Source organism: Dasypus novemcinctus, chromosome 2 (assembly GCF_030445035.2).
Source record: "Dasypus novemcinctus isolate mDasNov1 chromosome 2, mDasNov1.1.hap2, whole genome shotgun sequence".
In the NCBI taxonomy this organism is placed as follows: domain Eukaryota; kingdom Metazoa; phylum Chordata; class Mammalia; order Cingulata; family Dasypodidae; genus Dasypus; species Dasypus novemcinctus.
In genome coordinates this window covers 63,200,130-63,217,251 of record NC_080674.1, presented here as the reverse complement: position 1 = coordinate 63,217,251, position 17,122 = coordinate 63,200,130, and the positions used below count along the sequence as shown (strand labels likewise).

Below are 17,122 nucleotides of genomic sequence, written 5' to 3'. Positions count from 1 at the left end.
AGAAGTGGACAAAGAAGACGCAGCAAAGAGACACAGAGAACAGATAACCGGGGTGGGGGGCGAGGCGGAGAGAAATAAATAAATAAATCTTTAAAAAAATAATAAGTAGTTGAAGAAACTACTAGGGCACATGAGTTTTCCTCAGAGTCAGAATTACAGCAAAGAAAGGAGGGAATAAGAACAAGGTTTGGGAATTCCCACAACGGCACTGGTGACAAGAGTCACCTTTAGTAATGACAGGAAGGAACTGTTTCTTCAAGGCATTAGGTACACAGAAAAATAAAAAAACAGAGCTATTCCATTGGCAGGAAAAACAGACGTGGAACATGTGCCCACATAGCTTACAGTCGGGGATATTGCCCTGTCACAATACCCAACACCTAACAACACGTTTACAGTGCTTTGCACTTTCTCCCTCTCAACGGTATAAACTTTGAAGAGGAAAGTTTCTTATTTAACTTTGAATCCCCAGCTCCAATACACTTCTGGAACTCAATAAAATTTCAGGGAATGAATGATGAGGCACAAAAGGAAGTGATGCACCCAGGAGCACCAGTGGAACACTAGAAGCGGAGAAACTCATTTTCATCCTAAGATCCTATGCTTCCCATCCTACAATCTGCGGGGAAACAGGAGCGAGGCACGTGACAGAAAGTAGCGAACCTTTCTTTGGATTTCAGGGTTCCCCAAACTTGGCCGGATAAAGTATTCGCGGTCTTAATCGCGTTATAGAAACCTAAACCTTCCCGGCAACGACAGGAGCGTCCTAGCAACGCCTCCTTCCTTAACTAGCTCGGGTTGGGTAAGGCGAAGGCCAATCCAAACTGCCCGACTCAGTAGCGCGGTGTCTTCTGGGATTTGTAGGCGCTTGAGTGTACGCTTTCCTCCAGCTTCTGACTACAACTCCCGGCGGACACTGGCCTCCGAGGCTCGCTCTCTTGCCTGGGGTGGAGCGGGGGAAGCTGGGAGAGCCGGGGGGCGGGCCCGGGCCCTCGCCGCTCCCTCGCCGCTCCCCAGCGTGGCCGAGGGCGGTGTCGGGCAAATCCGGGCGGTACAGCGATTAGGGTAGCGACCCTCGGACTTCCCGGGCTTGTGGACCACCCTCCATGTAGAAATGCCGAAGGTCAAGTCGGGGACGAAAGAACGGCGCCGCGCGCGGCAGGAGCAGCGCCGGGAGCTGAAAAGCTCCGGAGGTGCGGAGCCGGGAGAGGCTGGGGGACTGTCAGGTCGCCCGCGGGCCTGAGCCGGGGCCACGAGGCGGGTTGGCACCCGCGATCCTACGGGCGCGGAAGTCGGGGGTTCGCGGAGCCCCGGCCGGACCCTGCGCGCCGCCTCTGACCTCCTTTCCAGCGAAAGGGATGGACTTAAAGCAGTTTGTCAGTCCGGAAGCTAGCCTTGACGTTTGGTAGCTCTCGTTCGCGCTGTAATCCCGCATCTCACCCTGCTTTCTTCCCCGGCACGGTCTAATCCTGGTTGGGAAATTAAGACTGTTTCATTGTTTTCTTCCAGGACTCATGTTTAACACGGGAATTGGGCAGCACATTTTGAAAAATCCTCTCATTGTTAACAGCATTATCGATAAGGTGGGTGTGGAAGAGGAAAGGGAGAAAATTGTTGGGTGATTGGTTTTGTTCTGGGGGGTACTTGATTAAGCACAGAGAGGATTCCTGGCACAAAATAGATGCTCTATAAATATTTTAATTGCCTATGATTCATTTGCTGCCTTCTGCATATGCTTCATTCTGTGGGTTTGGGTTTTTCCCAGCTCCAAATTCTGTATTTCTGTGAATTGTCCACTTCAGAGGTGGACCTTTGTATTCGTTCAATTCCATGTTATTCTATCCCAACTACTTTTTCTAGTATTACTGTCAGTTTCTGTTTGTTACAGACCCAAAAAGTTTGTCTAATCACACATTCAGAAGTCAGTTCCCTTGAAAAGCTTAACGGTTCACTCCAGTGCCACATAAAATTATTTGGAGTATGCCTTCTCTATGCATTATTGATGTTCTCTTGTCATGGATAATTTTTTGCTAGGAGGTGAAATACAGGTGGTGAAAATTACTTTTATGGTTATGAAATTTGCATTAATTGGGAAGCATCCTGGACCTCCAAAAAGTTAAAGGATTTCATCCTGACCTAAAATAATTTGCAAAATGAGGATTGGCCTAGCTTTTTAATCTTTTAGTCTTATTGATTTCTTTGAACATCTGGTGAAAGCTGTGGACCCAGAATATTGCAGCTCAGTGCACACATACACACCCAGTTTAGTGTACAATTTCTGGGTACTGCTACATCCCCTGGGTTAAAAATTGGGATTCTTCCCTCCCGTCTGTTTGAGGTTTTTTTGGCAGACCACAGTGCCTACCTGGGTTCACTTAAACCTTCATCGTCTCTCTCATCATCCATTTTTCCAAAGAAGAGAGTGAAGTACTTTGTACTCTGCTTGAAGACTCTCTGAAGGTGTCTTCTTATTAGGTTTGGCTAAACACTCCCCCACCCCCCATCCCAAGGTGAAGAAGCTCTGAGATTCTTCCCTTTTAAGAAATCCAAAACCTGAAGCCCTCAGCTGCTCAGCTACAATTTATTTAGGATGGCCCCAGACCAGCACACTGTCTTTGAAGCCCCACCTACTGGTTTCCTTTTGTACTTTCCCTTCCTTTTGTTGGCAGTTTTGGGTTGCTTTTCTGTGTTTTGTATGTATCTTGTTCAGTGTCCTCAGGGTGGGCTTCACAGCTCACCGCAGAAGCAGAGTGGCCACAGCGAAGGGAACTGTAAATAGAAGTAGTTTGCCACGAGGCAAAACAGAGTAGGCACCCAGACTTCTGTGTTCTCCATTTGAGTATTTTGTGATTTTTTGGAAATATTTGTGGACGTAAATAAAACCGAGGAAAAAAAAATTGAGAATTCTTCGCCCAACATTTTATGAGTCTCAAGTAAGGTAATCATGTATAGTCCTTTCCTGTTTGAACTTGTGTGATGTGAATAGAGTTGGTAACAAAATACTTTTGGAGTCATTTCCAAGGTAAAATGCAGAATGCCAGCCCCAGAAAGAATTGCTATGCCTGCTTTTCTGACTCCTAAATGTGAGAAGTATTAAGTTAATAATTATGAACAAAGATGTTCAGGTATGCCAGAAGAGGTTAAGGTGGTTGTGCTTGCTTTTAGGCTGCCTTAAGACCAACTGATGTGGTCCTGGAAGTTGGCCCTGGAACTGGCAACATGACTGTAAAGTTGTTAGAAAAGTCGAAAAAGGTAAAGTGGAAATGTAGTGTTTTGGTATCATAAGTATGTTAGCAAGCTCAGTTGGCCTACAAATATAAATGTATTTTATTTAATCGCTATTATTTTAATAGTAACTCTTGACAGACATTTCATCTTAGAAAATATGTAGTATATATCAATCAAGAAAACAAACTACATTAGATGTTTCAACACAGATAATTTAATATAGGGAATTGGTTATGTGGTTGTTCAAGAACAAAATGGAAACACTAAGGCAACCCAAAAATAATAATTGCAAAGAGTTGCTATCACCTCTAGGCTTGAGGAACAAAGGGAGGAGGTGGCGTTTTTGGAAGCTACATAGGAGGAGACCTGCAGAGCTGGTCTCTCTGACCACTACTGGTACCTTCTTTGCCTCATAGCTGACCCAGCTTCCAACTAAATGGAGTTATTCTTGTGTCCCCTGGAGGAAGCAGGCAGCACACTTTAAAGGGCTTATCTGAAGAAAGCTTAATGGAAGAGACTATTTTCAGAACTATGGGAATGAAGTTAAGGGAACACCACCCAGCCACTAGCAACTGTGGGAAGCAGGTACCATCCAGAGGTCTGAAAGGGCAAGGGGAGGGAACTATGTTACTGGAGCCCAGTAAGAATGGGAGCCATTGAAGAGTGGCCACTCAAGTGGAATGCAACCTCTGCTTGAACTTCTGCAAGGTATGAGATAAACATTTGGAAACAAATATCCACACTCTGTTCTTGCACCCTATAATATTTTGCTAGTGCCTTTAATTGGGCAGTCCTAACTAGAAGTCAAGGGCAAGAGAGCTGTACTACATCACCCGGCAGAGAAAGGTAGAAAATAGATCCAGTAAGAAAACAGACTAAGCAGCACATGTATCTAATCTGTAGACAGGGTACTCCTGGAAGTAATTGAAGCCTTAGCTGATATTGCAATAAAATTACAATTTCAGCTTTGAGATCCCTATTTGTTTACTTGAGTAGTACCTACATCTTTGAAAATGAGAGGAGTAATACATTCATTCTAATAACAGTTCACATTTGTTTTGTATACTTCTAAGAACACTGATTACACAGACATACTATAGTGGTTTTACATCCATCTGTTCAATTGCAAAGCATGGGACCATATTAACAGGATAATTCTGTTGATTATTTGGGTAGAATTCTTACATAATTTGATTTTCTACTTTTCTGGGTGGTGTTTTTGTTTCCAGTTTGAAAGATTGGGAAAAGAAATATAAATCATGTAAAAGTTAGTATTGGAATAATTACCTAAAGAGAATTTTTTTTTCCAGGTTGTTGCCTGTGAACTTGACCCAAGGCTAGTAGCTGAACTTCACAAAAGAGTTCAGGGCACGTGAGTGTACTTAATTGAATTGAAGTGCATTTAAATCTCTTGAAACAATATTCTTTTATAATTTTTTCATTTCTTCTTGCCAGGCCTCTGGCCAGCAAACTTCAGGTAATGGTGGGTGATGTGTTGAAATCAGATTTGCCGTTTTTTGATGCTTGTGTGGCAAATTTGCCTTATCAGGTATGTCCTCAAATTGTCAGACATCATACTTAGTGGGGTTTTTTTGGTGTGTCTTTCCTGGAAATAACTATTTAATTCTCTTATAGATCTCTTCTCCTTTTGTCTTCAAGCTGTTGCTGCACCGACCTTTTTTCAGGTATGTGACAAAAGATCAAAATTACTGCCAAAATTTAGAAAGATTGACATATTAGACCATGAACACAGACAGCCAATGAAGGAAGTAAGTTCAATTCACAGACTACTGGAGAATTAATTTTATAGAAAATATTGATCTGTCTGGAGGTCTGCCTGCCTGCCTGCTGCCTTCCTCCTTCCCTTCCTTCTTTTGTTCCCTCTCTTTCTGTGTCCCTTCCTTCTCCTTCTCCTTCCTTTCTTCTTCCTTCCTTCTCCTTCTGTCCTGCCTTCCATCCATCTGTCTTTTAATTGACAGAGTTTTTTTGGGAGGTGTTGTGTAAGTGGTCCTTCTTGAAGCCAGACAGACTTTCCTTATTTTTTAATTCTGTTGTCATTGTCAGACTTTTTATTACTTTATGACTAGACAATTGCAGTGGCCTTTTAACTGGTCTTTAGTATAGTCTACACTACTGGTTTTTCAAACGGCAAGTCAAAAACCCTTAGTGGGTATTTTTTTTTCCTTTTGAGGTACGGGGGGCTGGGGATTAAACCTGGGATTTCCTATGTGGGAAGCTGTTACTCAACCATTGACCCACATTGGATTCCCTGAATGTTTTTTTCATTTTGTTTTTGCTTGTTATTTGTTTCTGTTTTTCAGGAGGCACTGGGAACTGAACCCAGGCCCTCCATATGGGAAGTGGATGCTCAACTGCTTGAGCTATGTCCACTCCCTCAAATGTATTTTTGTTGTTGTTGTTGTTGTTATTTTCTTTTATAATTCAAATGTATTTCTTAATGGTGGCATATTGTCAAAAAAGTTTGAAAGCTGAAACCAAGCTTTGAAGATGTTCTTCTTATTCAAGAACCTCCAAAAAGTCTATTGCCTACTGAATAAGAAAGTGCAATATCCCCTGTTACTGGGGAACATTGAATGTCACAACTGCCCTTCCAGTCTCAGCTCTTCTTATAAAGGTGTTTGCTGCCCCATGAATAGTGTTCTGACTAATGGGAAGATAGTGGACTAGAAAGATATGGGACTCTCTTCTCTCCCAGAAAAATAGCTAGAGGACAGGCAGAAATGGCCTGGAAAAAAATCTCCTTATGTTTAGGATACCAGGGGAAGGCTGGACATTGCGCAGAAGAGAGAGGGGCACAGGAAAAGTATCATGATGGCAAAACTCTGAGGTAGAGCTGTGGCTGCTATTGCTGGCAACCTCCTCTGCTCTATAGACTCTTTTGAATTCTCAGGCCTTGGGGCTGGCAGCTACAGACAAAGGGGGCCCCAGGGACCCACCTCCCCAGGAAAGGGGAGAGAGAAGAATACAGATTAAAGCTGACTTAGCTTTTGATCCACAAAATTGGTCTGTTGTGTCCCATGAGCCCTTCCAGGCTGAGTGGGGCTGCACCATTGTTTACTTCGGGAGCCTGCACGGGACTAAAGAGATCTAATCCTTTGAATCTCCCTCTCTATTGACTGGGACTGGTTTTTGAGGACTCAGAGGGGAGGGGAATTTTCTTCTACCTGGGAAAAGGGAGCGTGCTGCCAGCAAAGGCTAGAGAACTGCCTCTGAGAAAGCTTGAACTATGAGGCTCTTAGCCTCCAAGAAGGATCCTCTATCACATTGACCTGTTTCGATTTGCAGCAAACACACCCCAACCAGGCACTGAACTGAGAGGACTTCCAAACAGTGCCATCTGCTGGCAGACCAAGGAAATGCATGTGAGAAAATAAATAAATTTTAAATGAGAGGTTTCTGGCCTTTATAGCCTCCTTCCCCAAGGTCCAAGGAAGAGGGTCTGCAACTCATTATTTTGTACAGGGCCTAGATTTGAGCAACTAATAGGAACAATCCTAAAGACCCAGAAAAAAATTAACCAAGAATGAAAGAACAGCAGTAGACATAGCCTCTTGCCACTAAAACCTCAAGGTAGAAAAATCGAGCATCTGAGTAAACTCAGCACCCTAATCAGATGCCTAGACAGCAGCCATACTAAGAAACTGGAAGACAAGGCCCAAGAAAAAGAATATATCAAAGCCCCAGAAGAGACATAGGATTTGAGACAACAAATCAACAAGATGCATACAAATTCCCAAAATCAAATAATGGGTTGAGAGACAATGCAGCTGAAGAGATAAAGTACATCAAGAAGACACTAAATGAGCACAAAGAATTTGAAAATCTGAATAAAAAAGTAACAGAGTTTGGGAAACTGACTTGGCTCAATGGATAGGCTGTCTGCCTACCACCTGGGAGGTTCATGGTTCAAACCCAGGGTCTCTCCTTCACCCATGTGGAGATGGCCCACATGCAGTGCTGATGTGTGCAAGGAGTGCTGTGGCACGCGGGGGTGTCCCCTGCATAGGGGAGCCCCAAGTGCAAGGAGTGTGCCCCATAAGGAAAGCTGCCCAGCGTGAAAAAAGCGCAGCCTGTCCAGGAGTGGAGGCTGCATGGAGAGCTGACGCTGCAAGATGACGCAACAAAAAAGAGACACACATTCCCGGTGCTACTCACAGGAATAGAAGTGGACACAGAAGAACACACAGCGAATGGACAAAGAACAGACAGCTGTGGTGGGGGAGAGGGGAAGGGGAGAAAGAGAGAAAAAAATAAAAATAAACACTTAAAAAAAAACAGTTCATGGTAATGAAAGATACGATAGATGAGATCAAAAACACATTAGAGGGAAATGGATGTGACTCAACCAATTGGGCTCCTGTCTATCATATAGGAGGTCCAGGGTTTGATGCCCAGGGCCTCCTGGTAAGAGCAAACTGGCCCATGCAGAGTGTTGGCCCATGTGGGAATATGGCCCTGAGCAGGAGTACTGCCCTGCATGGGAATGCCGCCCTGTGCAGGGAAGTGGCCCAGCGCAGGAGTGCCAGCTGATGCAGAGAGCTGGCACAGCAAGATGATGCAACAAGAGACACAGAGGAGAGAAAATAAGTCATAGCAGAACAGGGAGATGAGGCGGCACAAGAGGGTGATCGCCTCTCTCTCACTCTGGAAGGGCCCAGGATCGGTTTCTGGAGCTGCCGAATGAGAATATAAGCAGACACAGAAGAATACAGAGTGAATGGACACAGAGAGCAGACAACGGGGAGAATGGGGCAGGGAGGGGGAGATAAATAAAATCTTAAAGAATACATTAGAGGCATACAATGCAGACTCGAAATGATAGAGAAAAGAAAAAGTGATCCTGAAGACAATAGCTGAAATTGAAGAGAGACAATAACAGCGAAAAGAATGGAAAAAATTGATTAGGGGCTCAGGGAGTTGAATGATAATATGAAATGCGACAATGTACAAGTCATGGGATTTCCAGAAGGAGAAGAGAAGGGAAAAAGGGAAAATGAGTACTTGAGAAAATAGCTGAAAACTTCCCAACTCTCATGAAAGAAATGAACTTACATGTCCAAGAAACAAAGCATGCCCCAATCAGAATAAGTGTGAATAGACCTACTCCAAGACTCATAGTACTCAGAATGCCAAATAACAAAGATAAAAGAGAAAATCCAGACAGCAGCAAGGGAGAAGCAAACTGTCACTTACAAGGGATGCCCAGTAAGACTTACTGTGGGTTTCTCATCAGAAAACATGAAGGTAAGAAGACAGTGGTATGATAAAATGAGGATACTGAAAGAACTGCCAGCTGAGAATTCTTTATCCAGCAAAATTGTCCTTCAAATAAGGTAAGTTGAAAATATTCACATACAAACAGAAGCTAGGAGAGTTTGTAAAAAAGAATCCACCTCTGCAGGAATTATTAAAGGAAGCCTTAGAACCTGAAAGAAAAAGACAGGGGAGAAAGGCTTGGAGGAGAGTATAGAAGAAAGAATAGCAGAAAGGATAACCAAAAGAGTAACAAGATAGATGAAAATAAGGTATGACATATGAAAACCAAGGAATAAAATGGTGGAAGTAAATAATGCATTTTCAGTAATATCACTGAATGTGAATGGATTAAACTTCCAATCAAAAGATACAGGCTGACAGAATGGATAAAAAAACAGCCATGTATATGCTGCCTACAAGATACCTTAGACCCAGGGATACAAACCAGCTAAAAGTGAAAGGTTGGAAAAAGATACTCCATGCAATAGTAACTGAAAACCAGCAGGGATAGCTATAGTAATATTGGACAAAACAAACATGAAATGCAAAAAATTATGAGACAGAAAAAAACATTATGTATTAATAAAAGGAACAGTCCACCAGGAAGGTATAACAGTTATAAATATCTATGCTTCTAACCAGGGTGCCCCAAAATACCTGAGTCAAACTGGCAAAACTAAAGGGAGAAATACCTCTCTCTACAATAATAGTTGGAGATTTCAACACACCACTCATATCATTATATAGAACAACTAGACAGAAGATCAACAAGGAAACAGCTTGAACAATGTGGTAAATAAGCTAGACCTTGCATACATACACAGAACATTACACCCAAACTCATCAGGCTGTACATTCTTCTCAAGTGCCCATGGATCTTTCTCTAGGATAGACCACATGTTAGGGCACAGTCCAGCTCTCAATAAATATTTGAAATTATACAAAGCACCTTCTCAGATCATAATGGAATGAAACTGGTAATAAAAGACAAGAAAGAGGTAAATTTGCAAATGTGTGGAGGCTGAACAACACACTCCTAAATCAGTGGGTCAAAGTAGAAATTATAAGTGAAGTCAATAAATATATTGAGACAAATGAAAGATAACATATCAAAACTTATGGGATACAGTGAAGGCAGTCTTGAGAGGGAAATTTATAACCCTAAATGCCTAAATTAAAAAAGAAGAGCTCAACTCAAAGGTCTAACTGAACAACTGGAGAAACTAGAAAAAAGATCAGCAAACCATTCCCAAAGCAAGCAGAAGTAATAAAGATTAGAGCAGAAATAAGTAAAATTGAGAACAACAACAACAAAATGGAGAAAATCAACAAAACCAAAAGCTGGTTCTTTAAGATCAGTAAAATTGACAAACCCCTAGCTAGACTAACAAAGAAAAAAAAAAGTGAAGATGCAAATAAAATCAGAAATAAATAGAGTTCTGCTACTGAGTCAGTTTGTTTGGTTTAAATACCTAGGTTTAAATAAATCTGATCACTGAAGGCTTTTATTGCAAGCTGGCTTACTTGGAGTTAAGGGTATAGCCATTATAAAACAAAAACCAAGTAACAGGCTCACTTTTTGCTCATAAAGCTAGGGCTGAAAATATTCACCTACATTCTAACCAGGTGAACTAATCGTTAACCACTGATATTGCTTAGCTCTAGTTACCTCCTGAGAAAAATTTTTTGAAGTTAAAATAAATTTATTTTACTTATTCCCTTCTGCTTTCTCCTCAGATGTGCTATACTTATGTTTCAAAGAGAATTTGCTCTCCGACTGATTGCAAAGCCTGGAGATAAGTTATACTGCAGACTTTCTATTAATACACAGTTGTTAGCACGAGTGGACCATCTAATGAAAGTGAGTGACTTTTTTTTTTTTGCTGAGTAATCAGTTGTGATTTTATTTCCTTTTTGGCTTTATAAATACATATCAAAGCAGAGTGCAACAAATGAAAACAAGACTCACTCCAGTTGACTTCTTATTGTGAAATATCTATTTCTTAAAAATATTACAGTATTCATACGTAATACTGCCAACTCCTAAAATTACGTAAAACAAAATGAACCTAGAATTTAATCCAATACAAATTTTGTGATTATTTTCATGAATTTCCCTCAAATTTTGCAGTGATTATACTTAATCATGTACATGAAAATTTCCAAATGTCCCCATGGATTAAACTGTTTTAAAATTACATAATGATTGTCTCTTGTTTATTAACTTGTTTTGATTAAGCAGATCTTTGAAAGTAAGTGATTTTTATTGGAATAATCTAGCTTAAATTACCCTGAGCATCTGCCTATGGCTTCTGTGGGAACACCTTTGATTACTAACTTAAATTTGTTTCTGAGAGGACTACTTAAAACATTTTTTGATTAACAGGTTGGAAAGAATAACTTCAAACCACCACCAAAGGTGGAATCCAGTGTTGTAAGGATAGAACCTAAGAATCCACCACCACCTATCAATTTTCAGGTGAGGCTTAAAAAATGTCTAGGCTGAAAGATGCTTATGTATATAGCAGCAGAACAAAAATTGAGTGGTTCAAAATGTTCAAAAATAGGAAAATGTTAATTTTGATAACATCCCTCTGGTGGAGTAGGTGGGATAATTTGAAGCAAGATAGTTGTAAAGACAGCAAAGGAGCTTGGAAAATGTTTACAGAGGGCAAAATTATTATAGAGGGCAGCTCTATTTCACTGGAGAGTATAGCTCTGGAAAACTTATCTATTTGGATAGGACTTGGGAAATAAGAGAAAATGAAAATAGTTAAGAGTAATGTGGGTAACTTTTAAATCAAAATTCTTATTTTTGTCATTTCAAAAGCAAAAGATCAGATACTTGTAAAATCTTATTACAATCATGTTGGCTAAAAATATTGTACAGTCAAGAACTGGTGGTAAATGGAGTGATTTGTCAACTCTTTCAAGGAGGTGTGAGTTGCACAAGTTTTATCTCCTCTGTTGAGTCCTGTTAATTTTGAGTATGATACTTAGGTTTAAATAAATAGATTGTTCTTTGTTTAGATTTGGAACAATTTATATATTTAAAAACTTATGATAAAATATATTCAGGGAGGTGCACAAGAAGTACAAAAATTTTAAGTATACATCTTGCTTTTTCATGTGTGTCCCAGCCAGATCAAGATGTAGAACATTTTCATTGTTCCAGTAGGTTCCCTCCAGTATTATATATAAAAAGACAAAAATAATACATAGCAGGTATAGACAAGAAGCTTGATATTTTATAAGAAAATACCCATCTTCTGTTTCAGGAGTGGGATGGCCTAGTAAGGATCACTTTTGTTAGGAAAAACAAGACACTATCTGCTGCATTTAAGTAAGTGCTTTACTCATTTTATAATGTATGAAGGACTTGTGCTCTAGATGCTAAGTGCTAACCTTTGGTCATTTTCCTGCACAGCTATCCTAAAGCATAAAGCTTATTCATTTCCAGACACACTTCACCTTTTCAACTAACTTTATACTTTGGGAAACAGGATAATTTAACGAAGGACATTCCTGGAATTGAGTCATTTTAGGTTTATTGGCAAAACAGGAAAAATTCCAGAAAATCTGACGACACAAATTAAGTTTATCCTTGGTAAAATGGGGGTGATTATGAACCACTTCCATGCTTGCAAAGGATTCATGCCATTATATTAACTTAAAAAATGTAATACATCAATTTGGGGTCCAAGGGCAAAAGAGAAGTGAGATCCATACTTTTAAAGGGTTTGGGTTTTGTGGAGAGTCTAAAACTCTAAAACTTTAAGAGATTCTTATTATAACTTTACTTTTGAAATATAGTTTGTGATTATTTTATAAATTTAAATATCAAATACCTTTTAAAAATTCTTAATATGACAATATGGAGCAAATAATCTTACACTAAACTGAAGGGAAATTTTATTTTCTGATTTTGGAATAGTAACAGTGATAACACTTCTTTATACTATAGATCAAGCGCAGTGCAACAGTTGCTAGAAAAAAACTACAGAATTCACTGTTCAGTCCATAACATTGTAAGTAGAAAATGTTTGTCTTTTAAAAGGTCCTGCTATCTTCATTCTTTTTGATCTATCACTATGAGATTCCTTTATTTGCACATTACTTAAACGTAAGACAGCATACAGTATGAAATGAACAATTTCAATTAGAATTCTGACAGCTCAGTGACGCTGTATATCTGTGCAACACAGCTGAACAACCCTAAGCTCTTTAATTACTGACAGATTGTTTTCAGCCATAACAAGGTTCAGCTTAGTCATAATTTCCTCAAAGCTTTAGGCAGGTGTAGTTTGTGCAGGACTTACCGTAATTGTGTATCCCCCCATTTGGTATCCTCTGAATTGGGACCATCCATTCTTGTTGGTTACATAACAATTACAAGTTTAAAGTTATCATTTTTGAAGTTTTTAAGTATCTAGAAATGGAAGTAATTAGAATAGACTGAAAAACCAGTGTCTTTTTGGGACTCTCATACCTCTTTCCATTATCTGTGCAACTTTCTTTAAACAAGAGTATGTATTTGCTAACTTTTAGCACCTTCAATTGAGTAGACAAATATAGGCAATTTCCTTTGTGAATTTTGACTTAGATCCTATATGGTAGGATATGCCACGTTGCCTTCTCCATCTTCTCTTTTAGTCTACCTAAGTAGTAAAATATTAAACTGGATTAAGAAAATCTTTGCATAAAGATGTGATTTAAGTATAAAATACTTAATATTTCCTAGTGTTATAGAGACCATTTCTCTTAACAAAATTAGCCAGTAAGGTGAAAATTGTGGCAAGAAAATGTGAGTTATTTTGAAAGGAATAATTTGATTACTTTACAGCTTTCATTTGCTTTGTTATGAGCAATTTTGCGATGCCTGAAATGAACTGTTTCAAATTTTAAAGATGACAAGGGGCAATATACATGACTAGCTTATTTAAGATCCTATTTGATATGTGATAAAAAACCAACTCTTCTCAGCTTTCTAAATTATCAGTAATAGGTAACTTAAAGGTGACTATTTTATGACTTAAACTGATCTAAAAAAAAAGAGTCAAGTGACTTCATTAAAGATATGTTGTTCATTTATTCTGAATCTTATATTGATAGATAATACCAGAAGATTTCAGCATAGCAGATAAAGTACAGCATATCCTAACCAGCACAGGATTTAGTGACAAACGGGCCCGTTCCATGGACATAGATGACTTCATTAGGTAATTACATTTTTTTTCCCCCCTAAGTCTTTTGTTTCTTTACTGTGACATCTCAGACTAGAGATTTTAAAGGCTTTTAAGCGGTGTAAGGTGCTACCTGGGAGAGGTATTGCATAGCACTTCCATGGTATGGAATAGTATTTGGTGTAGTAGATGGAGGCTAGTTAGCTGCAGCAGAATAAACTTTTTCTTTAAGAGCAATAGTTAAAGAACAGTCAGAGCCAGAATATCACCTGTTTTAGTATGTGTTGTGTTCTCTTCCCCACCTGCCTCCCCCACCCAGCCCTTTTAGTCTTAATAGTTTGTCACAGTTCAGAAGTCACCTGTAAGACAGAAGAATGATAATGACAATTTCCTTAGCTGTAACTGGATCAAATACATTTTTGATTAGGGAGTAGCTATTGTTAAACAGATCTAGGGGATCAGGGTGTAGCTCAGTGGTTTGAGCTCCTGCTTCCCATGTACAAGGTCCTGGAGTTCAATCCCTGGTACCTCCTTTAAAAAAAATTGTAGATCTAAAGCATGAAATAAGGTCAATTATGATCATACTTGGTTATCCATTTTAATATAGTTGTTTTATAGTCTGAGGCGAGTTCTACACACCTAGGATTTATGTGATAATTATCTGGGAAATTTATACCAAAATTTTTTTTCCTTTAAGTCTTATGAAAGCAGAGTAAGGGTTGAATCACTCAGGTAATTATTCACCTGTGCTCGTTATTTCAGTCATAAACAACTTAAGTTCCTAACTAATAAACCATTTATTCCAAAGAAGTTCTTGCCTACTTAGTATACTTTCAAAGCTTCCATATTCTAGCAGATGAATAAAAAATAAGAGTAGACTGTTACAAAAGCCACTGGTTTGTCTTCTAAGTTGGAAACACAGTTCTATATAACTAAGACAAATGGAATATATTCTATTTTATTACCAGGTTAGCAGTACTACCGATATTAGATGTTAAACCAAGGAGTTGAACATTATTCATAAGTACCTACCTTCCTTTTTCAGGCATTATAACCCATCTGGACCTGTTCCTAAGGGTCAGCCTGAAAATAATCTCAGATCCAAATAGAAAATATTTATTCTTACTTTCCTTTATTCTCATCAAATTTCAACAAGGTTGAGCATGTAGTTAACTAGACTCTGATAAGTACGTAGGTATCCACAAAGACAAGAATGAGCATGCTAGCTCAGCCATTCCTGACTTCTGCCTCTAATTCTCAGCAGCTTTCTATCTGGTTACCATGTTGAAGTGGAATGAGTATCAATGTATATAAAATAAAGAGCCTGGGAAATTTATTGTATCTTAAGATGTAGCAAAAGAGGCATTGAAATGAGGTACTTTTAATCAATATATATCTTGTAAGTTTAGCTTGAGGTTTTCCATAATGTATTAGGTATGGATGGGCTTCATAGATTTGCTGATCTGTTCATGTTTTAGAATTCACTGTTATGTGCTACATATTAGCCTTTCAGTACTATTTTTTTTTTCAGATTGCTACATGGATTTAATACTGAAGGTATCCATTTTTCTTAGGAAAATAATTTTTCAAGGTCAAGAAAAGAAACAAATTATGTATTTTCAATAAATTTGAGAAGATGGACTGCTTTGTACCACTGAGACAATATTTGTTAACTACTCTTTAATAGTGTTATACTCTCACCATTTACTATTCTGAATTTTTATGGTAGTAAGTCAGTTCTAAGTACCCAGGGCTTTTTTGTTTTTAATATGTAACACAGGGCAGGACCCAATCCATACATAATAATCTTCAAGTTCAAGAGCCGCAGACACGCACAACTTTACACTCAAAACTTACAACAATTTATTCTACAAAGATGTTACTCTCTTATGTTCTATGTTATATATTACTGTGATGATCTTTTTAGGCTTTCAGCTCTGTCCCTTAGTAGTAAAAAAGTTAAAACATGCTCAATTAGTCATGTCTTCTCAATACCATTTCTTATTCACATGTACAATAAAACTGCTTCTAAAATATTTTCTTTGCTTATCTCATTCTTTTCCTTTTTATCCTATACTGTATCTACCATTAATTCCTCTTTAGCTAATCTGCAGCATCACAGACTACATCAGGTTTCTGTTAGCCTGAGTCTGCTACTGCCACCAAGTGGTGCCAGGTATAATTACTTCTGGGCATGACTGACTACCTGTAAAATGAGGAAGCTCAGCTAGAATGCAATTGTTTTAAGTATGGTTTTTCTTGGTGAGACAATCATAAGTCTTAACAAACTTTCAAATGGTTTTGTAAATAAACATTGGTTTTAGCTATTTTACTGGATATTAAGGTCTTTGCCCTCTAACATTAAAAAAAATTTCTGAAAACAGTCATTGTCCTATAACTACAGGCTCCCAATATTCATATAACTTCTGGAGATTTAAAATTTCCAGTATTTTTTTTTCCAGATACCTGATGCATAGTTTTAAGCTATTTTAAAACTATCAAGTTGAGAATTTCAATGATGTCATAAACAAGTCTTACTAGTTACTGTTTAAATCATTAGCTACATAACACTAAGTGCTGTAAATGTCTGTTAATAGTTAAAGTAGTTGATTATTTATATAAGAAAACTGATAATAAAAATATCTTTATTAAGATTTGGCTTTCTTTAGACTGAATTTAATAGGAGAGCTTCCAAATAAACTTAGAAAAGGTATACTGAGTAAATCTAGAAGGGAAGATAAGTTACCTAAACAGATTTTTAAAAATCTGGCTTCACAGTCATATATTACACATTTACACATAATTAAAATAATTCTTGTTCTTATTAACAGGGATATCAGCTTTCAAGTCTGAGAGCTAAAGAATGTGTAATCCAGAACAAAAATCTAAAGTTACTCTTTAATAGCTGCATTTAGCCACTTGTTATATGAATATTAAATATACTTAGAGTGCTGATTTTTAAAAATCTCACAAAACTAATTATTTTACAAAGTTTACTTATACTCTATCCTTATAACCCCAAATAGCAAGATTTTAATTCAAGATTAAATAGCAAGATTTAATTCAGCTTTCCTAGGCAATTCTCTGTACCCCTTTTGAGTTTTAGTCCCTTTTCTCGCTTTTAGTTTTCCCTAGAGGACTGGATTATATTACTTCCAAGATTGTAATGAAGCCAGTTGTAGCATATTTGCCTATAAGGAGAACTAAAGATAAAACCTATCTAATGCAAATATCAAATTATAATCTGTTGTGCTTTAAAATGAGCATGTTCACATCTCTTTATTGCCCTTTGAAGTTTGGTTGGTCTCACAAACTTTTAACAGCCTCTGCAAGGTCAGTAGTAAAGTTCTCAGTCTTCCTCTTCTCTTTGAAATAAACACAAACAGGACATATTTTAACAGCTGCAAGAAAACCTCAGTTCCTTCCAAAACAAA

The 17,122-nt window shown here is 38.4% G+C and overlaps 1 protein-coding gene across 1 annotated transcript; it reads left to right on the top strand.

Annotated features, from left to right (window-relative positions):
* Positions 1-899: 899 nt before the first annotated feature.
* Positions 900-15,724, top strand: DIMT1 (DIM1 rRNA methyltransferase and ribosome maturation factor). The gene is made up of 12 exons (XM_004448676.4): positions 900-1,193; positions 1,510-1,583; positions 3,166-3,252; positions 4,539-4,600; positions 4,684-4,777; positions 4,864-4,913; positions 10,243-10,366; positions 10,892-10,984; positions 11,784-11,848; positions 12,470-12,533; positions 13,618-13,724; positions 15,220-15,724. Exons 1-12 carry the CDS (start codon positions 1,115-1,117, stop codon positions 15,260-15,262), a joined length of 942 nt encoding a protein of 313 aa, XP_004448733.1. The 5' UTR covers positions 900-1,114; the 3' UTR covers positions 15,263-15,724.
* The last annotated feature ends 1,398 nt before the right edge of the window (positions 15,725-17,122 follow it).